This window comes from Furipterus horrens, unplaced genomic scaffold (assembly GCF_987537825.1).
Source record: "Furipterus horrens unplaced genomic scaffold, mFurHor1.1.pri manual_scaffold_3, whole genome shotgun sequence".
In the NCBI taxonomy this organism is placed as follows: Eukaryota; Metazoa; Chordata; class Mammalia; order Chiroptera; family Furipteridae; genus Furipterus; species Furipterus horrens.
Genome location: NW_028327173.1, coordinates 190,792,379 through 190,820,188, shown reverse-complemented (window position 1 = coordinate 190,820,188; position 27,810 = coordinate 190,792,379). Strand labels below are relative to the sequence as shown.

The 27,810-nt window shown below is 39.9% G+C and overlaps 2 protein-coding genes across 2 annotated transcripts in view; both read left to right on the top strand.

Annotated features, from left to right (window-relative positions):
• TMED10 (transmembrane p24 trafficking protein 10) overlaps window positions 1–9,672 on the top strand; it is a 46,152-nt gene extending 36,480 nt beyond the window's left edge. Inside the window, exons 4-5 of the mRNA XM_090271183.1 lie at window positions 8,352–8,478; window positions 8,912–9,672. Of these exons, the coding sequence (XP_090127309.1) occupies window positions 8,352–8,478; window positions 8,912–9,033 (249 nt within the window). The 3' untranslated portion in view covers window positions 9,034–9,672. The remainder of the gene's footprint in view (window positions 1–8,351; window positions 8,479–8,911) is intronic.
• Window positions 9,673–16,992: 7,320 nt separating this feature from the next.
• Window positions 16,993–27,810, top strand: part of NEK9 (NIMA related kinase 9) — a 36,501-nt gene continuing 25,683 nt past the window's right edge. The window contains exons 1-5 of the mRNA XM_090271182.1: window positions 16,993–17,329; window positions 19,945–20,122; window positions 24,296–24,351; window positions 24,893–24,963; window positions 26,191–26,296. Coding sequence (XP_090127308.1) covers window positions 17,111–17,329; window positions 19,945–20,122; window positions 24,296–24,351; window positions 24,893–24,963; window positions 26,191–26,296 — 630 coding nt within the window. The 5' untranslated portion in view covers window positions 16,993–17,110. The remainder of the gene's footprint in view (window positions 17,330–19,944; window positions 20,123–24,295; window positions 24,352–24,892; window positions 24,964–26,190; window positions 26,297–27,810) is intronic.

Genomic DNA, 27,810 nt, shown 5'->3' with positions numbered 1-27,810 from the left:
AAGCTATAAAATACATATATCACATTCTGAATATATATTAATAGGTTTAATTCAGTATACTATCTTCTTCATCCTCTTGCTCAGTTTAGCTCCAGCCTAACTGCTGAGCCTTATATTTGCTATTACCTGCCACCCTCCTCCAAGCACATGTATGTGTTGTTCACACATGAGTGCATGCATGCACATCAAATACATGCACATCAGACTACTTACAATTAGACTACTCATGGTCTTCTAAACAAAGCCTGCAGTTTCCTCCCTCCATTTCTTTTTAAATACGCTTTATTGATTTTGCTGTTACAGTTGTCCCAATTTCTTTTCCCTTTGTTCTCCTCCACCCAGTGACCCCCTTCCCTCCAGTTGTCCCTCTGCCTTAGTCCATGCCCATTGGTTGTGCATATAGTTCTTCTCAACATCTTCCTGTCTACTCCATTCCCTCCTACTTTGCTTCTTAATTCCTGTACCATCTCCTTCCCTTTTCCCCCTGCCCCTCTGTGCTGATCTCCCCCCCAAAATGTTCCCCATACCTATAATTCTTTTCCCACTCTTGTTGCCTACTTAGTTTGCCTTTCTTTTGATTCCCTAGCTTCTGTTGTTGGTTGTTGTGATACAGTTTTCATTTTAATGTTCATTGTTTTGATCTTCTTTCTTCTAAATAAGTCCCTTTAACATTTCATATGACAGTGGTTTGGATGTGATGAACTCCTTCAGTGTTGCTTTGTCCTGGAAACACTTTCTCTGCCCTTCTATTCTGAATGACAGCTTTGCTGGATAGAGTAATCGTGGCCGTAGGTTTTTGTTTATCATTACTTTGAATATTTTTTGCCAGTCCCTTCTTGCCTGCAGAGTCTCCGTTGAGAAATCAGCTGATAGTCTTATTGGGACCCCTTTGTATGTAATTCTCTTCTTCTCTCTTGCTGCTTTTAAGATTCTGTCTTTATCTTAAATTTTGACATTTTGATTATAATGTGTCTTGGTGTGGTTCTCCCTGGGTCCAGTTTTTTTGGAACTCTCTGTGCTTCCTGGACCTGTAAGTCTATTTCCTTCCCCAAGTTAGGGAAGTTCTGCTTCATTATTTTTTCACATAATTTTTCAGTTTCTAGTTCTTTACCTTCTGGCAACCCTGTGATTCAGATGTTGGCCTGCTTATAGCTGTTCCAGGGATTTCTGAGCCTCTCCTCATTTTCCTCACTTTTCGTTTCCTCTTTCTGCACTGGTCAACTGTTTGTTCCTTCCCTCTGTTCCAATTTGTTGTTTTGATCCCTGGTTTTCTTTCCCTTACCACTAGTTTCGTATGTGTTTTCATTCATTTTAGCAGGACTAGCCTTCATTCCTTCCCCGTGTTGTTTAAGATCTGCTTTTAGGTCTGTGAGCATTCTTATAACCAAAGCTCTGCACTGTGCCTCAGAAAGATTATCTCTCTGCTGGTCTGATAAATCATATATTTGCTGTCTGGTCAGCTGCGTGATTGGGATCTCTATCATGATCCCTGCCATCCTGACAGTTTTGTGTTTACCTTTGCCTCCTGGGCGGGCTGTCACACTTCCTACGCTATAGGAGGCGGAGCCCTATGCACTAGTCACAACCAGGAGACCTTTCTCACCACGCTGTGGTGTTTTGTGTGGGGGTGGGGGTCCAAGATGGATTCCTGCTGTTCACTCTCTGCTGAGAGACTGGGATCCTCCTCCTCTGTCCCCATGCCCTCTGGGCCTCACAGTCCAAGGCAATGAGGGTCTGCCTTTCTCGGTGTTGGAATTTCGAGCTGACGGGTCTGGTCTGCAGCCAGGGGTGCTCCCCAGGTGCTTCTCACCTCCCCTTAAATACAGGTGTCTGTGCTTACTGTGGTCCCGCTGCCACCACTGCAGCTGCTGCCACCAGCACTGCTTGACCTCTGTGCCCCAGCTTCACCCCTCCTACCCGTCCAAATGAGCACCACTTGTTTATAACTTCATATGTTGGACTTCCATGTAGCTTTATTTTCTGGAACTTCTGGTTATTTCTGGTTTTGCAGTAGTTGTAGTCCTTCTTATTTGTGGAGGGAGACAGAGTGTGTCAGTCTAGGCCTCCAGCTTGGTCGGAAGTTCCCTCTATGTTTTGATTTGCAGGTTCCCCTTCGCCTTAAATGTCTTTCTCTCTCGTCTCTTTCAAAATCCTACACAACCTGTGAGACCCAAGTCCCCACTTCCTGTTAAGCTTTTCTTTATCCTTTCAGCTGTAATTAATTTCATGCTACTTTCTTTTCATTTCACTTTTAATGTGTGCCTTTGTTGTAAAAGTTAATATATAATGCCTTATATATGGTTATAGATTTTTATGTGAGTCTTTCCGTCAGACTGTGAGCTTCTTAGGAGCAGACATCGTAGTTTATCTTGGTGCCTTGCACATAGTAAGCACACAGAAAAGGATTGTTATTGTTTTCAGTGTAAAAAACACAAAAACAAAACTTTACATTTGTTTTGATTCCTAGATTTAGATTAAGCATAGAAATATATTCATTATTGTTGGTTTTTACCATTTATTATCCATATGTTAGATGGTGAAATAGCAAATTGGTTTTCAATATTGTTTTAATGTCTTGGTGATTCAGTTTCCTAGATCTTAAATAAATATCAAGAATAAAAATAGTTATTAGGCAGAGATGTTTTTCAGGACAAGAGACCTTCATCCTACTCATGATTTACTTAATTAAGGACAGGATTGAGTAGGGATTTCATTGAGGTAACAAAATCAACTTGGATGATAAGAAACGGGCTGTTTGGTTAGGAATAGAGTATTTCTCAGGACCTGTACTAGAAAAGGGGTTGGGGAATTGGATGATTAAGTAGACAGTGGTCTGTATGCCATATGCAGTACTGTGCAGCAGTGAAGAAGGGGTGAATCTGCAAGCACTGAAATTTTTTGAAAGATCTTATTAAATGGAAAAAAAAAAACAGCAAGCCATGATCCCATTTACAAATAGGTTTTAATATTTTTCTTTGTACATTTATAGTCATACAAAAGCATAAATAGCGTGTATCTTCTAACAAGATCTGGAAAGATACACCAAGTTCATAACCATGTTACCTCTGAGAAGGAATGTGTGGGTGTGAGAAGTGAGGAACTATGAAGGTGGGCTTTCTGTTTTTGTTCCATTAGCTTCTGAATAGTTTAAATTCTGTAGCAGGAGAACATGTTTATGTGTTGCTTATACAACTAAAAAAGAAATGAAACACCAGAAAGGAACAGCATTGGGAACAGAATTTTTTAGGCTCTAAACTACAAAAACAACCTCAGTACCAAATTTATTTTAATTTCATCATCCATTTTCAGGTTTAAGGCTTTTTGGCTATTGTCATTTAACAATTAAAAAATAAAAGTAGGGGAGAGGGTTAGAAGTAGTCTCTAGAGTAATTTTTATAGTATTATTTTCACTGACAGAGGCACAGCCATAGTTTCACTTCCAGTTCCTTTTGCAAGTTCCTGTTTAGGGAACCTTAAATCATTTTCTCTCAAGAAGTATCATGCCATTGCAGTTTTTTTGTTTTTTTAATTTTATGTTTTATTGATTATGCTTTTACAGTTGTCCCAATTTCTTTTCCCTTTGTTCTCCTCCACCCAGTGACCCCCTGCTCCATTTGTCCCCCCCACTTAGTCCATGCCCATTGGTTGTGCATATAGTTCTTCTCAACATCTACCTGTCTGCTCCACTCCCTCCTACTGTGCTTCTTAATTCCTGCACCATCTCCCTCCCTTTCTCCCCTTCCCCCTCCCTGCTGATCTTCCCCCCAAAATGCTCCCCATACCTATAATTCTTTTGCCACTCTTGTTGCCTACTTAGTTTGCCTTTCTTTTGATTCCCTAGCTTCTGTTGTTGGTTGTTGTGATACAGTTTTCATTTTAATGTTCATCAATTTGATCCTCCTTCTCCTAAACAAGTCCCTTTAACATCTCACGTAACAGTGGTTTAGATCTGATGAACTCCTTCAGTCTTACTTTGTGCTTTGGAAGCACTTTCTCTGCCCTTCTATTCTGAATGACAGCTTCGCTGGATAGAGTAATCGTGGTTGTAGGTTTTGCTTTTCATTACTTTGAATATTTCTTGCCAGTCCCTTCTTGCCTGCAGAGTCTCCTTTGAGAAATTAGCTGATAGTCTTATTGGCACCATTTGTACATAATTATCTTCTTCTCTCTTGCTGCTTTTAAGATTCTGTCTTTATCCTTAAATTTTGACATTTTGATTATAATGTGTCTTGGTGTGGTTCTCCCTGGGTCCAGTTTTTTTGGAACTCTCTGTGCTTCCTGGACCTGTAAGTCTATTTCCTTCCCCAAGTTAGGGAAGTTCTGCTTCATTATTTTTTCACATAATTTTTCAGTTTCTAGTTCTTCTTCTTCACCTTCTGGCAACTCTGTGATTCAGATGTTGGCCTGCTTATAGCTGTCCCAGAGATTTCTGAGCCTCCTCATTTTCCTCACTTTTCATTTCCTCTTTCTGCACTGGTTGACTGTTCCTTCCCTATGTTCTGATTTGTTGATTTGATCCCTGGTTTTCTTTCCTTCACCACTAGTTTCGTTTGTGTTTTTGTCGTTTCAGCAGGACTAGCCTTCACTCCTTCCTCGTCTTGTTTAAGATCTGCTTTTAGGTCTGTGAGCATTCTTATAACCAAAGCTCTGCACTGTGCCTCAGAAAGATTATCTCTCTGCTGGTCCGATAAGTCATATATTTGCTGTCTGGTCAGCTGCGTGATTGGGATCTCTATCATGATCCCTGCCATCCTGACAGTTTTTGTTTACCTTTGTTTTCTGGGCGGGGCTGTTACAACTCTATGCTATGGGGGGGCAGAGCCCTGTGCACTCATCACTGCCTGGCAACCCTTCTCACTACACTGTGGTGCTTTGTATGGGGGCAGGGGTCTAAGATGGATTCCTGCCGTTCACTCTCCGTTGAGAGACCTGGATCCTCCTCCTCGGTCCCGACGCCCTCTGGGCCTTACAGTCCAAGGCAATGAGGGTCTGCCTTCTCCAGCGTTGTAATCACAAGCTGATGGGTGTTGTCTGCAACCAGGGGTGCTCCCCAGGCACTTCTCGCCTCTCCCTAAAAATGGGTGTTTGTGCTTACCGCGGTCCTGCCTCCATTGCTGCAGCTGCTGTCACCAGCACAGCTTGATCTCTCCACCCCAGCTTCGCCCCTCCTACCCGTCCAAATGAGCACCACTTGTTTATAACTTTATACATTGGACTTCCATGTAGCTTTATTTTCTGGAACTTCTGGTTATTTCTGGTTTTGCAGGTGTTGTAGTCCTTCTTATTTGTGGAGGGAGACAGAACGTGTCAGTCTAGGCCTCCATCTTGGCCAGAAGTCGCCATTGCTTTTATACTATCTCATTAAGGAAGCTTTGGAGAGGGAAGTATAGACCAGGAGAGAAAATGTTAAACAAACTAAGATTCAGCTTATTACATATCTCTTGGATTGGTATCTTTTTCCTGAGTTATTTCCTTCCTCTGTAGTTCTGTAGGAAATCAGTCAGCAGACATCTATTCTACATTAATGGCAAAACTTGGTGTTTGGGATTTCAGCCGGGAGAGTTAACTCAATGCATCAACCATTGGCTAAATATTATATCCAGTTAGCCTAATTCTGTTCTGCAGCTGTCAGTCACACCATTAACTCTAGCAAACATTTTATAAATATAAGAAAATGTATATCCAATGAAAGAAAACTTAGGTGGATCACTACATTTTGAGTACCTTAAGTGTTAAGGTACTTAATATTTATATCCTTATCAGCACTTTCTATTTTTATTTTTAATAAGTTTTGTTCTTTACAAGTTCAGTGAAGATTACAGATAAGCAAAGGGAGCATTAGAACACCCTTAAACTCTTCCCATTCATTCCATGTTAACTGCTGTTAATATTTAACAGAAAAAAAATTGGACAGGGAGGCGAATTGGGCAAGAGAAAAGGAAAAGTAGGGGATTATCAAAACACACACACACACACAATTTAAAAATGGGCAAAGGTCTTGAATAGACACTTCTCCAAAGAGGACATACAGATGGCCAATAGACATGAAAAAAATGCTCAGTGTCACTGATCATCAGAGAAATGCAATAAAACTACAGTGAGAACCATCTCACACCTGTCAGAATGGCCGTCATCAATAAATCAATAAACAACAAGTGCTGGTGAGGATGTGGAGAAAAGGCAACCCTAGTGCTCTGTTGGTGGGGATGCATACTGGTGCAGCCACTGTGGAAAGCAGTATGGAGAGACCTCAAAAAAAAAAAAAAAAAAAAAAAGACCCTGGCTGGTGTGACTCAGTGGATTGAATGCTGGCCCGCAAATCAACAGGTCACTGGTTCGATTCCCAGTCAGGGCACATGACAGGTCACCAGTTGGGGGTGTGTGAGCGGCAACTGATAAATGTATCCCTCACACATAGATGTTTCTCTCCCTCTCTTTCTCCCCCCCTTCCCCTCTCTCTAAAAATAAATAAACCTGACTTTTGACCCAGTGATCCCACTTCTGGGAATGTATCCAAAGGAACCCAAAACACTAATTCAGACGAACATAAGCACCCCTATGTTCATTGCAATGTTATTTACAGTTACTAAAATATGAAAGCAGCCTAAGCGTCCATCAGTAGATGAGTGGATAAAACAACTATGGGACACTCACACAATGGAATACTCGTCGTCGGCAGCCGTCCGTCTCGAGAGACGATGGTGTAGCTTCTTAAGAGTCTATCTGCACTGCCGAGAATGGCTGTGCAGTCCAACTCGGGAGTGACACGGTATCTGTCTCCTCCCGTGTTGAATCAACATCTTGTAATGACGCTGGAGTGTCCTCTCCAGTGAAGCTGAAGCTACAGAGCCTGGGCAGGGTGATATGGAGGGTCTGCTGTTGCCCATGCAGCAGACCCCCCCTCTCTTCGCAGCTGAAGGGTCCAAGGGAAAGACGGAGTCAATACAGCTTGGCTTCAGGTGCGCCGCAGGAGTTGCCGGTGTTGACTACAACGTCAAACCGCCTTAGGGACTCCGGCTCCCGATTTTCTGTCGGGGTTTACTCCCTTAGCCTTTCCCCTGAAGAGGTATGCCGCAAGGCAGCGGAGGTTTTTTGGAGTCAGAGTTTTCCTTCTCTAATGGAATACTACTTGGCCCTAAAAAAGAAGAAAATTTTACCTTTTGAAACAGTATGGTTGGACCTGGAGAACATTATGTTAACTGAAATTAACCAGTCAAAGACAAATACCATATGATTTCACTCATGTAGAATCTAATGAACAAACTGAACTAACAAGCAAAACAGAGACAGACTCATAGATGGAGAGCAAATGACATCTAGTGGGGGAGGGGGTGGTTAGGGGATGGAGGGACTGAGCAAAAAGGAATAAGGACTCATGTACATGGACAACAGTGGTGATTGCAGGGAGGAGGGATGCATAAGGGGAATAAATGGTAATGGAAAAAATACAAGATTAAATTTAAAATATTTTTTTAAGTAGGGAGTTATTATATATAACATGGTGAAGGAGTAAAGAAGCAAATGTAGAAAAAGTTTTTCAGCAAGTCTATATAGAAAAATGTAAGAGCAGCTGGTATATGAGGTATAGGGCCTGAATAGCTCTGGTGGTATATCCCCATTTTAAAGCAAATGATAATCTAAGATTGATAAGAAAAACAATTAGATTACAAAATCCTTGCTCTTGTCCTATCTTGAGGGTTTCACAGATATCTAGGTTGAGAAAGGATGGCAGTTCATTACTTCCTCACATCCCTCATTTCTTAGCACACCTGGAAGTCCCTGGAGATTTCTTTAGATAACTAGTAGTGTCATTCTAAAAATACGGTGTAGTTTTTTGTTTCTGTTTCTTAGCAGATCTAGGATTCATCTGGACTTTTGTAGTCTGAGTTAATTGTCTTAATGCTATAGTTATACAGACTCTCTCATTCCTGTGCATTCCCTATTGGGAATTTGGTGTTTTTTCTTCTGAAACCACATCTGACTCATGTTTTGACTCTCACACTTACTATACTTAATAATATTGTTTATTTCGTAGACATGAGTGGAAAAATGAAGTTCTTTATTTAAGTCAGGAATCTTGGGAAAATAGTTTATCTTACTTTATAGCCTACTACATTATAGTACTTCTAAGGAGGTTTTAATCAAAATTAAAATGTAAAAATGTCTGAGATGGAAACACAAACATTTGTAAGGAAGGGAATAAGCCTTAAATTTAAAATGTTAGAATATGTTAGAATGATGACAGAAGAGATTTTAAGTTGGATGACACTTTTTAAAAGACTTCGTTGCCTTGTGTTCTTGACCAGAGCAATTTTTCCAGGGAGTGTGTTCATAATTCCTCTCTTTTCCAGATTGCAAAAGTTGAGAAGCTCAAACCTTTAGAGGTGGAACTACGCCGCCTAGAAGACCTCTCAGAATCTATCGTTAATGATTTTGCCTACATGAAGAAGCGAGAGGAGGAGATGCGTGACACCAACGGTGAGGGGGGAGGCCGCTCTCATTTCTCAACAAGTGAACCATAAAGTAATCCGGCCCCACGTTTCACAGTCTGGTGTCCCTTTTCTTAGTTTTGCCAAGGATGGTGGGGGTGCGGAGGTGTCAGGAAAGCTAATTGCTTATTTCATTGTTGCTGCTAAACAAACTTTGTTAGATTTTTCAAGGGAATAGAAATTTCTTTATGATACACAGTTGACCATATTCTCAGTTAGCTTATTGTGTATCAAAATGATAGTACTAATCTTTGTAATTTTTAGCATTTATATATAGAACAACAAATATTTAAGAAGAAATTCTACTGTTAGGCCTAGGGACTGAGTGAAGCTAATTAATTGCCTTTGTTCCCTGGCCATTGTTCAGCCTGCTGAGCCTCACTTCACTACATTTACACTTTTGTTTTGTTTTGTTTTTTTAGAGTCAACAAACACTCGGGTTCTATACTTCAGCATCTTTTCAATGTTCTGCCTCATTGGACTAGCCACTTGGCAAGTCTTCTACCTTCGTCGCTTTTTCAAGGCCAAGAAGTTGATTGAGTAATAAGGCCTGCTCTCCTCCCACCTTGTATCTGAGCCAGCAGAACATCACTGGGACATGCCTGGCCTATGGCAGCCTACCAACAGCACCATCAAGGCATGTTGGAACTTTCTTGCCAGAACTGATCTCTCAGTGTGGGAGGACATGGGTTACCACTTACACCCAACAAGTCATTGAGGGACTTCTTTTTAACTTGATAGGATTTGGACTGGTTTTGTAACAATAGGACTATTATTTGAGTCACCTAGGACAAAAAATATAGGGGTTACCTAGATAATGCCAAAGCCAGCCTTTGTACTGGGTTTCCTCATGTGATCTGGTTGAACCATGTTTTCTTTTCTTCTCCCCCTTACTCACCAGCTTGGGCTTCTATTCTAGTTCCTTTACTAAGATTTGAACAAACATGTGGAACTTGCTTCATTCTGATTGTCCTCTTTTGGATTTCTATGTTAAAACACACAGAACTAACTTTACCTTAACCCTTAGCTGAAGTGTTTAGGTAGCTTCTGGTGATATCCTTTCACAATTTTGTGTCTCTTAAAAGGGTGATGGATGTGACACCTCATAGAAATGAGCTATGAACTACAGATAACTCTTAAAGAAAATTTCATTTTAGAGAATTAAAATATTTGTGCACAACTGCTTGAATTTTTTCCGTGTATTTACGTGTACTTAGTTCTGTGCAGTTTTATTACATGTGTAGATTCATGTAACCACCACAAAATGCAAAACAGTTCCATCACACAGATCCCTTGTGCTATCCTTTTAGAGCCACAGTTACCTCCCTTCCTTGTCCCCAAGTCCCAACCTCTGGCAACCACTAATCTATTCTTCACCTCTCTGATTTTGTCATTTCAAGAATGTCATATACATGGAATCATATAGTATGTAACTTTTTGAGATTAACTTTTTCCACTTAACATAATTCCCTTGAAGTCCATCCAAGTTGTTGCATGTATTACTAGTTTGTTCCTTTTTATTGCTTAGTGGTATTTCATGGTGTGGATGTACCACAGTTCGTTTAATCATTCACCTGTTGAAGGATATTGAGTGTTTTTTAGGTTTTGGCCATTACTAAAAAAGCTTCTGTGAATATTCATGTACCGGTTTTTATGTGAACATAAATTTTCATTTTGCAAGGATAAATACTAAACAGGGCAATTGCTGGGTTGTTTGGTGGGCTCATGTTAATTTTTTTAAGAAACTGCCCTGCTCTTTCCAGAGTAAGTGTGCCATTTTATTTATGTTCCCACCAGCACAGTATGACCAGTCAGGTTTCTCTGTGTCCTTTCTGGTATTTGCTGTTGTTATTTTTAATTTCAGTCATTCTGATGTACGTAATGAGACTTCATTATGACTTTTAATTGCATTTTCCTGAAGGATAATAATGTTGAACATCTTTTCATGAGCTTATTTGCCATTTTTATATCTTTCTCTGTGAAATATCTGCTAATGTCCTTTGCCCATTTTCTTAATTAGATTATTCTTCATACTAATGAGTTTTGAGAGTTCCATATATATCCTAGATACAAGTCCTTTGTCAGATATGTGGTTGCTTGAATTTTTAACTTAACATTTACCAAGGGGAAAAAAATCAGTAAAATTTACCAAGTATTTTTTACATGGTCAGTCATGGACTTAATTCCTGTCCTTATGTGTCCCCCTGAGACATATGAGGTATAAACACACACACACACACACACACACACACACACACACACACACTGGGAGGATCATCATGACTAGAGTAAATACTTGAGAATATATGTTATGAAAGCAAAGGCAAGAGTCGCTATAAGAATACGAGGTGCCTAAAAGCTAATGCTAATATAAATAAGAGAATGTGGATACAAATGAACCATGTTTGTATACAATTATGAAAGATACTATCATGTGAAATTTTACCCACTTCTCCCAGGAAGGGAGACAGGAGTGTGTCCATTCTGTAATATCTTTTTTAACCCTCCTGACTGTCACAGGGCTTGTGTAATTGCAGCATCAAGAATTGCAGGACTTAGGGCCATGCAGCTTGCAGTTAAGCAGCATATTGGAATTAACAAGAGAACCCCATTGTGATGACCTGGATGAAGTACAAAGGTGGACGAGAGAGTGAGTTATGTCATCAAATTCTCAGGCTGTTCTGTTAATGTTCCAGCTATTGTGAACCCAAAAGCCTTTTTTCCTCCCTTCTTTTGACTCCTGTATGAATTTCTCTGGTGTGGCATAAAAGTGGTTCTTTCATTAATTTGTGCAACATTGCCATCTGCTGTTGAAAATTGAAAGGTACTACTGAGAACCTGGCAGCTGAAGCCTGGCCATAAAGGCAGCAGATGTTGAGAAGATCTGTGTTATTACCTATACTAAATGACAGAAGATGCATCGAAGTAGGGAAGAGAATGACCAAATTTGTGGGTTAAGATCAATCCTTAGATGTTTAAAGGTGAAATTTTGTACCATTAGCCTAATAAGATACTCTCATAATTCTGACCCATAAGATAATCTCATATTTCTGACTGGTGCCTTTCCCCTTTTTTGAAACAATGAAAGCTACTCAGTTGGTTATAATACTCTGTTCTGACAAAATGTCAAAGAAGAAAATAGAAGAGTATTTTATTTTGCTGATAATTTTGTTCCCAAATGTGACTTTATGAAACTAAAATTCTTTCATATCCTTTTTATTCATGCCAAAACTACCAACTCAGACATTTGTGCTTTTGGTTTAAAGTTCATTGAAATGACACCTTGATGTTATCTAAAAAGTAAATTTATTTATCTTTGATAAAAGGCTAGTGCAAGAGCAAATCAGCTTTAAAAATGAAGGTGTTATCTAGTTTCCTCTGTTTTTGAGCCTATTATTCAACACAATCTATATAATATGGATGAGAATGATGCCGTTTAAGTAAGCTTTGTTATACCATTGTCATAAACCCCTGTCATAAGCCATTTTTCTGCTTGTTTAATGGAAGGAGGTATGTGGGATTTATACAGATTTACTTATGTTAGATGGGGATTTTTGTGTAAATTTTTCTCAAATAAAGGCTCGCAGAAACCATTTTAGGTGTATCTTTGTTATTCTTGAGTATCTCTTTGGATTGGCAGTAATTCCTTCATATTCCTCAGTTTTAACATATGGCAAATTACATGTGATGAAGTAAAGAAAAAATATGATTGCCAATAATTGTCCAGATAGATAAAATTTATGTGAGCTAGCAAAGTTTATTATATTTTATATGTAAAATAAATAAATTATAAGTGTATATAAAAATAATTATGCATCTTTAGTAAGACCAAATAGGGTTCTGTAAGCCAGGCATTCTGTAACCTTTCTTGGAAACGGCTATTGGAATTATTCCTACAGAGTATCTTCTCCCTTGTCCTCCTTTCTTAAAATACCCCTCCCAATACAGAACCCCTCAGGACTTGCTTTTTTGGCCCATCACACTTATGCAAAATGTCACCCCAGCAAGTAAAGGCCATTCTCTCCTTTCCTTTTATTTGTAGCTGAACATTTTTCATAAAGCTGCTTTCCAAGAGCAACCTGAAGAGCTTTCTTTGCCCTCCACCTCCAGTCCCCAGAAAGACAGGTAATTTATCAGTGAATTTATATAAAGTCGTGGTTCCCAGTATTTCAATATATTTTAACATCGAAAATGTCCTATTTCTCAAGTTTTACTTTTAGAGAACATAAGTAATATTGATAAGTACAGCAAAACTTAGAGTTTCTGCAGTATCATATACTTGTTAAATGGTAGTACATTTTGCAAATTAGTCTGTTCCAGTGGTGTCCCATATAATATGAGCCCCATGTATAATTTTAAATTTGTAGTACCCCGTTAAAAAATAAAATTAATTTTAATTTTTAGTTTAATATATCCAAAATTTGTAGTCAGTGTAAAAATAAATGAGATTTTTTTTTCATATAAAGTCTTTGAAATCCAGTATACATTTTACAGCTACAGCACATCTTTCAGACTAGCCATAACTTATGTGTTCAATAGCTGCATGTAGCTAGTGATTTCCATATCAGACCATGAAAGTATAGATTTTGCTGGGTACTTCGGTAGATCCTTTAATCTTTACAGTAACTGTAACCCCTGGGGATCTGCCATTCATAAGTGGGAACTTTTGCTGTATAACATCCTTACTATTCACTTGTTAAAATAGAACATGGAAATACACTCTTTTTTGACCAAAGGCATTTTAAAATCAGTTACACCTTTGGAATATTGAGTATTTCTGGACTTATAAATATTCAAAGGCCAGATACTTAGTTTTATTTATATCCATTATAAAGAACTCAGTATCAGTGTTTCTGTTCTATATTGTCTAAGATGGAACGGGACATTTGTTAAGCTTATATCAATGCATTTAAATAGAACAATTCACACTATCAGGATAACCAAGTTATAGAATCTATCTAGTTCTTCATTGCAAAGGTGCCAGAAAAATTAATCTTTAAGCTTTGAAACCTGTTCAATTTCTCTGAATTAAAGTCAACACTAATAATTTTAAGTAATTGTTTTTTCTCTTAACTCAAGAATTAACATTTATTGACTGTCCATTCTGTTTAATGTGTTGAGTTAAAACTCTGGAGTAGACCCAGTAAATAAGAAGCAGTGTCTGTCCTCAAAGTGCCTTCTAATTAATAGGAGGAGGTAGTGGAATGGCCTCTATCTGGAATGATCTTTCTACTTTTTTTAGCCATTACTGATTTAACATTTTGGATATTCCTCCAGGAAACCTTCACTTATCCAGCAAGTTTCTCTTGGGAAGATGCCCTTCCTAAATACCTTTGTAGAAGGCTGTTCTTTCTTTATAATAACACTATAACATATACAATTATCTTTATAATTACCTCATTATCTGTTATGTGGACTGTGAGCTCTATGAGAGTAGGAACCATGCTTACTTCGTTTTCCTCTTGTAAGCCAGCATCTGGCAGAAGTTGATACTCAGTGTTTATTGAAGGAGTAAATTGAAAACTCAAAAATATCTATACAGTGTAGAACTCTGGAATGAAACCAACAAAATAATGGGTTATCAGTCTTGCATTTAGGTCTTAAAAGTTATATACATACAAGATAACTACATGATACTCAACAAATCATTTTTAAGTCTATTTGAGGTGCTGATGATACATATAGCTGTGAACAAGAGCACAAAATCCTCTCATGGAGCTTCTAATAAATGGAGACAGCCAATAAAGTAAACATAGTAAGGCAATATTTTATGGATAAGCATTGTGAAGAAAATACAGAGTGATGTAGTCTGGTGGCAGGGCTATGTTACTTTGGATTGGATGTGAAAAAGGTAAAGCATTGTAAAAGCACTGTGTAGGCAAGCAGACCACCATTATCAAGGCTGGTACACTAATAGAAATAATGGATGTGAGTCAAAGGGGACAGAAGACCTTTAACTCTCCCATTCAGGCCTGATGTTATGCAAAGTGTAGGATACTTTGAAAGGAATGCTGATGAACTGTAAACAGGTCAGACGAATGTGAAAGCATTAGTTAGCTCTCACACCCCTCACCCCATTCTACAAATTCTCTTCCTCTAATTTGCTATCACTATCCACCTAGTTAAAAACCTGGAAGTGTCTCCTGGACTCACATTTACCTAACTAACTGTATCCTAACTGATCTCAGAGTTTTAAGTTTTCTTTGGCTGGATTTCTTCAATCTGGACCTTCTCTCCACTCACACTGATAGTACTTTAGTGACTCTTCTTTTCTTAGCATACAAGTTGCCTCTTAACTCGTCTCCCTGCCTCCAGTCTTTGTCTTCCACATTGTCATCAGATTTTTTTAAAAAATATCTGATCTTATGTAAGGTCACATTGTTTATTGTGTGAGCTGCGCACTTGAGCAAAAGAAGGCTCTATTCTGAGGGGGGAGAGGTGTAAATTGGGACTTAACTAGCAGATAGGGACATAACAATCACACTAATCATATACACCCTGGCTGGTTTGGCTCAGTGGATTGAGCGTCGGCCTGCGAGCTAAGTGTCGCTGGTTCGATCTTCCAGTCAGGGCACATCAGAGAAGGAAAACTCTGACTCCAAAAAACCTCCGCTGCCTTGCGGCATACCTCTTAAGGGGAAAGGCTAAGGGAGTAAACCCCGACAGAAAATCCGGAGCCGGAGTCCCTAAGGCGGTTTGACGTTGTAGTCAACACCGGCAACTCCTGCGGCGCACCTGAAGCCAAGCTGTATTGACTCCGTCTTTCCCTTGGACCCTTCAGCTGCGAAGAGAGGGGGGGTCTGCTGCATGGGCAACAGCAGACCCTCCATATCACCCTGCCCAGGCTCTGTAGCTTCAGCTTCACTGGAGAGGACACTCCAGCGTCATCGCAAGATGTCGATTCAACACGGGAGGAGACAGATGCTGTGTCACTCCCGAGTTGGACTGCACAGCCATTCTCGGCAGTGCAGATAGACTCTTAAGAAGCCACACCATCGTCTCTCCAGACGGACGGCTGCCTACGAATCATATACAGTACTCCCTGCTTAAAAATCTCCAATAATTATCCATTGCCCACAGGAAAAGCCAAACTCTGTAAAACTATATTTGAGGCCATGTTTCCTTTTATCGCACATGCACCCTCACCTCCAGTCACGTGATCTTTGCTTAGCCTCAACACATACTGCTCTATGAAAAGAGATCTGGAGCCAAACTGCTGTATTTGGCTCCTGTTAGGGTGGTCGGTGAAAGAATTCACAAAGTGGAGAAAGCGTAGAAAGGAACTTTTTTTTTTTTTTTACTTGCCAAAGAAAGGGAAAGGGCTAGGTGTGGAGAAATGCACCAGCCCTGACGGGTTAGGGCTTTGTGCTTTTATTGGGTAATGGGGTGGTTGAAGAGCAGGATGTTTCAGTTAGGCTGCAACTTGTTTCGATGTTATCTTTAGGTGTGGGGTCCTAGGTACAAGGTCCGGTGGCGTCGTTGTGGTCTGGTATGTCCTGTTTCCTACACTCTGCGCCTTCAGGGCACTTCCATTAAAGGCTCATAAAACAATTAGGGTCAGTCATGCTTTATGGGGTCCAGCCAACTGTAGCAAAGAGGGCCTGAAAAGGGGGCTCCCCTTAGTAGCTGTGTAACACTGGGCAGGTTACTTAACCTCTCTGTAGTTCAGTTCCTTCTGTAGCATGGGAATAATAGGATTAAGGGGGATAACAAAGGAAAACCCTTAGAATGGTGCTAAGAACACAACACTCTACGAGTGTTGGTTATCTCTGAAGTAGATCACATTCCCAGTTTCACAGATTAAAAAACAAGTTTGGAGACGGGAAGTTGCCCAAGGCCACATACCTCATGGAACACGGGTTTTCCATGGTATTGCAATTCTCTCAGTGGCGTAAGGCCAGGAGAATGTTATTGCAGATTCCCACCCCCAAATATAGTGGCACCTGTCTCAGAAAGAATATTGCATGGGATCAGACCGTCAAAGATTTGGAAAGCCACAAAAATGCGAAATATGAGAACAAGTGTCAGAATTGGCTTAAATTTTTTTTGTAGTTGGGTGTAAGCGGTAGGGACGTAGGTGGTCCTGGGAGAAATAACTGGGCCCACTAAGTCTTGAGATGACAGAAGACAAATATTTCCACTTAACCGCAATATCTCTAAACAACAAGCTCTGTGCAACGTTGGGAAGGACTGCTTCCCCAATCTCTGCCCCTGAGATAAGCCTGACGCCAAAATGAGACTGGACAAACTCCAGACTTCAAAACTGCCTTGGGACCTGGCCAGGGATCAGGGAAGTGATGCCCTTACTCCTCCGGGAGCCCTTCGGTTCCACGCGGTCCCTACCATGTGCTCTCACACCCCCGCGAGGCCTTACTAAACCCGCCAACCAAGAGGGAGGCAAACCGTGACCAGGGGGTCTAGAACCAGTGGGCAGCTAAGACGCAGGAAACCCCGCTGGGCCGGAAGCACTCGCAAGTGCTTCCGGGTCAGGGGGAAGGAGCCACCGGGGAACGTCGCGGGGTTGCGGGGCCGACGGAAACACTGGCTGGTTTCTGAAGCTACAGAAGTGCAGCACGGCGAGCGCCACTGGTGACACGCAGACTGGTCCGGCGGCCGCCGCCATGTCGGTGCTGGGCGAGTACGAGCGACACTGCGATTCCATCATTTCAGACTTTGGGAGTGAGTCCGGGGGTGGCGGAGACTCGGGCCCGGGGCCCAGCGCCAGTCCCGGGCCACGAGCCGGTGGCGGCGCACCGGAGCAGGAGGAGCTGCACTACATCCCCATTCGCGTCCTGGGCCGCGGAGCCTTCGGGGAGGCCACGCTGTACCGCCGCACCGAGGTAGTGGCTTCTGGCCCCCGTCGCCCCAGCCCCTCCGCGGCCCCGCTTTCCCCGGGTCTTGCGCAGGGTCCTCACTGCGTGCTTGGGCGCCCGCGGGGTGTACGTGTCAGGGTCCACTCCACCCCTCTTCCAAGTCACCCACACTAGGATTCGTTAGCTAAGTGGTTTTACTAACTGGTCATTTGTTTGTTTTTTAACTTGGGGAACGGAGCAAGCCATTGAACCTTCTTTTAGCCTTAGTTTCCCCATCTACCAGATGGGATTAGTAATTCCTACCTTTAGTGTAATCTTTGTTTTAAAGGTTATTTTAAGAATCAAGTAAAAGTGCTTTGCAAAGTATAAAGTGGCATATGAATGTGAGGTGTTGTCAGCGCTTACTTCCTTTCGCACCATATAACTCCCCAAGGTTGGTGGGAGGACCGGCCTAGCTTCAAAATTCCCAGGGCAGTGGCAGCTCTGATTTTTTGCCATTGTCTTTAAGTTTAGATGTGAACACTCAGTTGGAGATTTTTCTTGAAGATAATGGAGCGATCGTCATGTGTTGGTTTCATCATCAGTGTTTAGCAGCATTTATGTCTGGGGAATACATTTTTGGTATATCCTAAGCCTTTTTTTTTTTTTTAACCCAAGGCCATGCTTATTGATTTTAAAGAGAGGGGGGAGGGGGGCAGAAAGAGAGGGAGAGAAACATCAACACCCAGGGGCCACCTCCCACACGCACCCGGTGGGGGACTGAACCCATAACCTAGGTGTGTGCCACCAGCAGGAAGCAACCTGTGACCTTTCAGTTTAGGCATCTGTGCTCTAACCAACTGAGCCACACCTGCCAGGGCCTAAGCCATTAATTCTTAATTTGGGGTGGGGGGAGGCACAAGAACTTCGAGAATCTAATGTAAACATAAATGCCTCATTACATTTGCATACACACATACAGTATTCTTTGAAGAGATTCATGGATCTCTGATGCCTAAGTTCACAATGTATGCAAATCTAAAAGCCTGTAGTGGTGACTCTACTTCCAAAAACTAAACATAAACTGATCTTTATCACTAAAGCCTTAAAGGTTAAGGTGATTCATCCATCAGTGATCCATCTGGAATTGTGTGTTCCAAGCTAACATAGTTTTCAGGCTGAAAGAGAAGGAGAGAGGTGCTTGTAAGGGAATATCTTTGTTCATTTTTTATAATTTAATTTTAAAAAATTGATTTTAATAGAGAAAGGAAGAGAGAAAGACACTGATCTGTTGCTCCACTTCTGTATACATTCATTGGTTGATTCTTATATGTGCCCTGACTGGGGGGTCAAACCCACATCCTTGGTGTATTTGGGGGGGGGGGATGCTCTAACCAGCTGAGACAGGCCTAAGTGTTCTTTTTTTACCCTAAAGACACATTAATGTAGGATGTTAGAGTTACTGTTAGTGTTCTGTTTTCGTATGTGTACTCACAATATGAGAAAAAGCAGATGAGCATTAGTGTTCCTATTTTATAGTTAAAGATACTAAGAGTACATTTAGGTGATTTGCTCACTGAAATTAGAAGTAAATCTTTGACTAGAACAGAGTTTTTACACCACTTTGCACATGCCTTTCCATCATTATCATGTTGAACTTAACTACTGAGGTTGTTTTAAGTTAAATTTGATCACATTCCAAACTGAAACATTATCCATGCCACCAAATATTTATTAAAGCTGTGAGTTTACAAAGGTTTAATCAGAAGCAGCCCTTTCCCTCAAAAAGCTTATATTTCAATGGGAAGACAAATTAGTAAACAAATAGCATTTAAGTTGTGTGTGTATAGAAAGAAAAGAAAAGAAAAGAAAATTTCAGTGTATGAACTCTGAAAATTAAGGGAGTGGTTGCGCTGAATAAATGTACAGCAGGAAGTTCATCAGGACCTTCCAAAAAAAAGTTTTAAGGCCTAGCAGAGCCATTCTAAAGGAGAGGAGGGTTATTTAGACGGGGATGTTCCTGGGCTGCGGTGCAGTGTCAGGAAAGGATTAGAGATACTACAAAAAGGAGTGGGTATTGGGAGCTGCAGGTGAGTTTTCATGAACAGAAAAATGTAACATAAAATTGACAGGAGATAGAGTTGCAAAATGGGAAGCATGAATTAAGTGAACTTAGAGCCCTTAGTCATGACTTATTCTTATTCAGAAAGGGTAAGCAAAAATCACCAGAGAAATCTAAATTTATAAAATTAGAAGCAAGTTTAAGGTTTCCATTTTGCAAGAAACTATGGTCACCCGTAGGTAACTACTCTCCAGTTCTCTGTTTCTCCAGTATTCTAGCCCTAGTTCAGTTCTCATCATGACTAATAAATAGTCTGTCATAAAGTCCCTCAACAGAATCTTTGAGATATACTTCTATCCCATATTTATACCTGGAATGGATGTCATGCAAATTAAGTGTAGCAGCAATGTAACAGCATCTTAATGTCCTGCACTGAATTATGGTGTTCAACTGTATGTTCTTGTTTTGTTTAAAGGGAAAAATAAAAGCAGTCAGTCTCTACCCCTCTAGGAAGTTTTCTTTCTAGGGTTACAGATCCATGTGGGGATTCATTCGCTGCCAAGCAAGAGGAAAGCACTGTACCTCTGTTGCTGTGTTGTAGGATGACTCATTGGTTGTGTGGAAGGAAGTTGATCTGACCCGACTGTCAGAGAAGGAACGTCGTGATGCCTTGAATGAGATTGTTATTCTGGCACTGCTGCAGCATGACAACATTATTGCCTACTACAATCACTTCATGGACGATACCACCCTGCTGATTGAGCTGGAATATTGTAATGGTAAGTAGGATTCAGTGGGACTCCTCCAGCAAGCAAGCCTTGTGCTCACACTTACTTGAAGGGGAGTAAAAAGAAAAGGCATACACTGTGATAAAAGCTTTAAATGAATTTCTTGAATTTAGAGAATTATCAGGCCCTAGAGAGTTTTGAAGTGATGTACAAAATAAAGGAGGGATTTTCCCCCACATACTCAAATTCTGCCTTGTGATTATAGTTCCATCTTCAAATTACTTGTTCAGTTGGATCTTACATTCATTTTTCAATGTTTTCCTCATTAAGTGACATGAATTATTCATTAGAGAACACATAGTGTGGCTTGATAAAATAATGAAACCCTTATTTAATTTATATTTTATTGACCTTTTTTTAAGTATATCTTATTGATTATGCTATTACACTTGTCCCAGTTTTTCCCCCTGTGTCCCCCTCTGCCTGGTACATCCCTTACTTCCAACAGTCCCCCCTCCTCTTAGTTCATGTCCATGGGTCATGCATGTAAGTTCTTTGGCTTCTCCATTTCCTATATTATTCTTAACATCCCAATGGCTATTTTGTACCTACCAATTATGCTTTTTTATCCCTGTACCCCCCCATCACCTCCTCCCAACTCCCAGCTAACCCTCCAGATGATCTCCATATCTATAATTCTGTTTTTGTTCTGGTTGTTTGCTTAGTTTGTTGCAATTTTTAAAAAAGATTTTATTGATTTATTTTTAGAGAGGGGAAGAGAGGGAGAGAAACACCAGCGTGTGGTTGCCTCTCACATGTCCCCAGCTGAGGACCTGGCTGGCAACCCAGGCATGTGCCCTAACTGGGAATCAAATTGGCGGCCCTTTGGTTTGCAGGCTGGCATTTAATCCACTGAGCCACACCAGCCAGGGCTGTTGTCATTTTCATGTTCATGATTTTGATCTTCTTTTTCTTAAATAAGTCTCTTTAACATTTCATATAATAAGAGCTTGGTGATGATGGACTCCTTTAGCTTTACCTTGTCTGGGAAGCACTTTATCTGCCCTTCCATCCTAAATGATAGCTTTGCTGGATAGAGTAATCTTGGTTTAGGTCCTTGCTTTTTATTACTTTGAATACTTCTTGCCAACCCCTTCTTGCCTACAGTTTCTTTTGAGAAATCAGCTGACAGTCTTAATTGGAACTCCTTTGTAGGTAACTCTTCTCTCATTGCTTTCAAGATTCTCTCTTTATCTTTAACCTTTGGCAATTTAATTATGATGTGTCTTGGTGTAGTCCTCTTTGGGTCCAACTGGTTTTGGACTCTGTGCTTCCTGGACTTGTATGTCTATTTCCTTCACCAAATTAGGAAAGTTTTCTTTCATTATTTTTTCAACTAAGTTTTTAATTTCTTGCTCTTCCTCTTCTCCTTCTTGCACCCCTATGATTCGGATGTTGGTATTTTTAAAGTTGTCCCAGGGATTCCTAAGCCTCTCTTTGTTATTTTCAATTCTTGTTTCTTTCTGTTCTGGCTGAATATTTGTTTCTTTCATTCCAAATCGTTGATTTGAATCCTGGCTTCCTTCCCATCACTGTTGGTTCCCTGTATATTTTTCTTTATCTCACTTAGTGTATCCTCCATTTCTTTATTTTGTGGCCATACTCAATGAGTTCTCTGAGTATCCTGATTACCAGTGTTTTGAACTCTACATCTGATAGGTTGGCTCTCTCCATTACAGTTAGTTCTTTTTATAGGGTTTTGTTCTCTTCTTTCATTTTGAGTCGTATTTCTTTGCCCCCTCAATTTGGCAGCCTCCCTGTGTTTACTTCTGTGTATTAGGTAGAGCTGCTTTTACTTCCTGTCTTAGTAGCATGGTCTGTGTAGTAAAGGCACCTGTAAATTGTTTGTGTCTTAGGTAGCTGCCAGGCAGGACAACCTGCTCCACCGCTTTATGGATCTGTGTTTAGTGGGGGTGCACTCAGAAAGGGGACAGTGCCACTGCCTGGCTTCTGGAGGCCTACTTGGCACTCGTCCCACTTCCAGTCACCTCACCCACCTCCCATATGTTATTGGCGCCCTTCCAAGTGCTGCCATGGGATTTGTGTAAGTTCTAAGCCCACGTGGGCCCTTTAAGCAGCGAAAACCTGGCAGTTTCTCCTGCCACTCCAACCCCTGCTGGTTTTTATAGCTAGGGTAATGGGTGTTTATCTTCCTGGTGCTGGAACCCTGGGCTGCATGGTCTGGCCTGGGGCTGGGATCACTTGCTACTAGGGTATCCCTCCTGATTTTTATCCACCACATGCGAATGTGGGATTGTCCATTCTGCCCACTGCCTCCTCTGCGCTCCACCACCTCTCCGCCCTGTCTCTGCGCCTCTGCCCTTCTACCCCCTGGAAGAATGTGGCTTCTTTAAATCCTGGGTTGTTGGACTTCCATACAGCTTGATTTTCTGATAGTTCTGGTAGTATTTGTATTTGAGATCTGGTTGTAATTCTTTCTATGGTTGAGTATGAGGAGGCGTAGCATGTTTACCTATGCCTCCATCTTGACCGGAAGTTCAAATGTTTAATAAACTCTTCCACATGATATTAATTTATATTGACTTCAGCAAAAGCTGTTGTGTTAAAAAGTGGTCCAAAGATCTAACTGAATGAAAATGATAACATAGTAAAACATGGCCTTATTTATCTGGTCTCTGATTTCTTTGGACCATTTTGCTTGTAAGATAGCAACATGGTCTAGTTCTTAAGAAAATAGACTGAATCCACATCCCAAGCTTCACAACTATTTTGTCCTGTAACCTTGCACAACTTTCTTTTTCTGTGACTCAGCTTCCTTATTTTAATATGCGTTTGTTGATAACTTACCTCCTAGAGTTATTGTATCAAATGACTGTAAAGCCCCTAGCATCATACTTGGTATATAGCTAATGTTTGATATATACTGTACAGCTATTATCCTTCTTATAAGAGAGTCTCCAAATTCCTTTCTTGAGCTGCATGCTAAAGTGGTCCCAGTGCATTTTTCACTTAAATCTGTAAGAGAAAGCTCCTAGATTCTAACTTTATTGTCTAGACTCCTGTGTGTCATGATTGTTCCTAGTGCTGATCAACCCTAAATGTATAAAATTAAGAGTTTTCTGAAGTAGCAGAATCCTCAAGTAGTTAACTTCCTTTGTGGTTAGGAGGATGTAGAACAAATGGTACATTTATTGAAACTTCAAGTTACAAAATTATGGTGGGGGGTGAAACCTAGCCAGGGCTGAAGTGTAAGTTATAGTTGCAGGTAGGAAGTAAAATGACCCATGATCATTTATAGCCTGTATTACTTGATAAAGGCAAGGGAGAAGCAAATTCAGACTTATTCCACAGGAATGAATTAGGAAAGATTGGAAACAGTCTAGGGCAGCAGTTTTCAACCTTTTTCATCTCATGGCACACATAAACTAATTACTAAATTCTGCAGCACACCAAAAAATATATTTTTGGCCAATCTGACAAAAAAATAGGTATAATTTTGATTCATTTACACCAGATGGCTATTGTTGAGTTGGCTGTTGTCATTTTTTTCTTTTTTTAAATTTGACAGTCTTAAGAGAAAATAGCTCAGTGCCCCTGACTAAATAGTAAGGTATTGCATGTTTTCAAAATGCTTGAGGCACAGCAGTGTGCCTGCCTCAGCGCATTGTTTGAAAATCACTGGCCTAGGGTGTTTCCTGACCTTTGGGAAACTTCTTCAGTGGAAAAAAAAAAGAAGTTGATATACATCTCTATCTACAAAACACTTACCACTGAAGTAACCCAAATGTTCTGATAGTCCCATTGAGAGAATTGTTACAAAAATGTTGCAGATTCTTTTAAAAGGAGTTCTAGAAAAGAAAATCGCCTTATTTTGAAGACACTCAAGGTAATTTCACTAATTAGGGTACTACAGGAATGGCCTTGACTCTATCGTCTTTTCAACAATGTCTTACTTCCTATTTTTGTATTGAGCCTCTTCCATTAGGAAGAGGAATCTTTGAAGAATATTTTTTATACAATCCTTGAGAGATGGGAAAAGTTTTGTGACCATGGGAAGAGCCAAAAGGGAAGAAGGGGTTTCCTTTGGAGAAGAAGCAGAATCCTTTCATTTCATTGTGTTACCTGTTACAACCCCTGTAGATGCAGGAGCCAAGCATTGGTCTCTTGTTAAGCATTTCAAACCTGTCTCTTGTTCAATTGCAGGAGGGAACCTGTATGACAAAATCCTTCGTCAGAAGGACAAGTTGTTTGAGGAAGAGGTAATGCATATTACTATGGTAGGAAGCTAGAGTTGTAATGTGTTGGCATTCTGGTTCTATATTGACTCTTCCAACAATGAAGAGTATTTATTTATTTTGTTCAGACTCCTGCCAGGCTTTGATTGATATTCATGAGAAAGGAAACCTCTAACAAGGAAGCTGTCTATAGCTGCTTCCTGAATGGTTTACTTCCACATCATGATTCTCTATGGGCTTTCTTTCCGGTTCTGTTACTGCATACTGGTATGCCCAGTTTTCTATACCTTTGCATTCTTCCTGGATTTCTCTCTACAAGTCTGCTTCACTATACTATATTTTATAATGAGCTTGGTACTATTCTACGATGACCTGCTTTTTCTTTTTACCCCTATTATTTTTCTTTGCCTGTTCAACCTACAAGCAAGAGATGTCAAGTCATGTTGAATCATAACCTCTGATTGCAGCTTCCTTTGTTTTATTTGTTTGAGAGAGAAAATATTTAAATTGAGTTTCTGGTGCTTTTTTTTTTTCAGTCCAAATATAATTTTTTGTTTCTCTGCAGATGGTGGTATGGTACCTGTTTCAGATTGTTTCAGCAGTGAGCTGTATCCATAAAGCTGGGATCCTTCATAGGTAATGAGTGAGACTATAGGATTGATTCTTCCCTGCCAATCCAACCCCCACCTTGGGGACCTCCTCCCATCAGCACTGTTATTTCCTTGATTAAGCAGTCAAGGTTCTTACATTGATATGTTTTAGAAAGGAAAGCATAAATAACAAGGGGTGTTATCTTTTCCTCCTGAAGTTAAACCATGTTTGTGATCAACAGCTAAGTATTGCTCAATCATTTCTTTAAAAGATATTTTAGAGTTCACTTCATTAGTTCATCAGTAAAGCCTGGAAGCCACTAAGAAGTGGTGTTAGATTGGTTGGAATTCACAGTAAATATTTTCTCTGAGCAATAATAATTGGCAATTAATCATAGTTCTTTTAATTTGAATAAAAAGCCTATTTTGTGTAATTAATTGTACAATTTATTAGATCTTTGGGTGGGAGAACAGTTTTCTATTCATGTCAAGGTATAGAAGAGAACCATTATGAACATTTCTGCCTCATTACATCCTTCTTAAGTCATTGACTATTCATTGCTAGAGATTAATGTTAATACACCAGTATTTCTTTTTTTGTTGGCTTGTTAATTATCAACATGTATTTCTTGATAGCTGTTTAATGTCTACTGTTACATATTACTTTCTTTTCAAAAGTTACAAAGATCATTATTCTGATTTTTTCACATCTTTTAGTAAAGGAAGCCAGATTATAAACCAAGCAGTTTGTTTTACATATGATCAATTCATCTTTAGAAAAATAGCCAGTGATTTTGTTTGTGTGCTCTACAAAACCTAATCATGTTGCTGCTGGGACAAGTAGCCTATTCTCTTCCCTTAACGGATTTGAAATTTTGACACCAACCAAGTATTAAAATTGCCTTGCTATCACTTCATTCAGTGCATAAGAGGTAATTGAAGAGTCAGTGTACATTATAGGAATTATAATTACCTGGGGCACCTTTTTTTGGTCTGACCCTCTCAGCTTTTTCTCTCCGCTTCAGTGGTATGGGAGGCATGCCAGTGCCGTGAAGCCCTGCAGGATGAAGTGAATTTTCTGCCTCCACTGCCCCAAGTCCCTTTTCAGCGTTAAAGTACATGTGAAAGTGATGACCACTGTTTGGATTCATAACTGTCTGAGCAGTGGTGACACACTCGGTTTTATTCTTTACCAATCCTGGGTGCAGTGGGAGATGAGATGAAACAATTGACTACATGACCTTACTATGCAGCATCTTCTTTTTTTTTTCAGAGATATAAAGACATTAAATATTTTTTTGACCAAGGCAAACCTGATAAAACTTGGAGATTATGGTCTAGCAAAGAAACTTAATTCTGAATATTCCATGGCTGAGACAGTAAGTATGTGTTGCCTTTGTCTTATTACTTTTTTCCTTTTCCTTTCCAGCACCATGAGATATAACTAGACCCCCTCAATCTTGCACCCTTTTCTCAATATTCTTACGAGTTCTCCATACTTACAAAGCAAATCTTCAGGAGTCTGTTTTCCTGGGCTTACTAACAGTCATTTACATACTTAGGTGTTTTTTGTTTGGTTGTTTTTTAATATCCTTTATTGATTATGCTGTTACTTAGGTGTTCTTTTAAGAGTCATTATCCACATTACAGCTCCGACCTCAAAGCCCTTTCTGACACTTACTAGAGACTTTTCTAAAAGCAACAAAATGCTTTGCTGTTTTTTTCCAGCCTAGACTCTTAAGTAGAGATTTCACTTTATCTCTTATTTAACGTTTGCTTATGTTAGACATTTCTGTTTTTGCTTCCTTTGTATTTTTCTGGTTCAGAAGCCATATATTACAAACAAAGGCTGATGCCCAGAGAACAATTTGATCTTGCATATTATTCACAGCCTGAACTTCAGGGCTCCCTTCTCACCTGATCCTAAGAAAGAGCATTAGTTAAAGAGTGGACATAAGTTGACCTTTAAAGACCGGGATCTCATCCTTTTAGGAATTGTAAAACCCAGTTATTACTTTTCTGGTTTCAATAATGAATGCTCTGTCCTTAAAAGAACTTGAAAATTAAAGTTTAATAAGAATTAATTTTGTTCTGATGTATTTTGATAACGTTGAGATATGCCTGCAAGCAATATAGAGACAATCAAGGATGCTGTTAGCCAGAGTTGGAATTCTCTGTTTCAGGGTCTCAGGCTGCTTGTATGGTGGTGGCATATTGAGTTTGTGAGGGAGCAGTCATAGTTTATGTGGATTTTTCTCATTGGTAATAATCTGATAAAACCAAGATTTGACTTTTGTTAGCTAATTAAATGCAAAGAAGGAATGATACAAAAATTTATAAATGCCATGTAAACTGTCTGAAAATTGCTTTTCTGATTAAAGATGGCTGTCAGTTTTATTAGAATTTCTGGGGCACTTATTGTCTCTCATACTGGGAAAGGTATGACCTTCATTCAGGACATTTTTATTTCCAAATTCACTCTTGAATTCAAGAAATCTTTTCAAAATTTGAAAAATTCACTATCTGTTTTAGTATTGGAGATGTCAAATTGAGTCATTTTAAAAGCTTCATTTCTGTGCATTTCAGTTAGAACTTCTAACCCTTTTATTCAATTACTTTCTCCCCATTGCCAGTTGTTTTTGTTTTTTGTTTTGTTTTTTTCCTTGGTGAACTTTTACTAAGTATGTCTTTATCTGTATGAAGCCTTCAGTGGGCCTTGAATGCCTACAGCCTCTGTGACCCATGAATCACAGAGCTGTCATGGCTCCCAAATTGACCACAGTGCCTTTACCCCAGAGACTGTTCCTTTATAATTGGCCCGAGAGATTTGATATGAATAAGATTTCTCCCCATAGTGACATCATCTCGTAAAAACCAATATGGGATATACTGA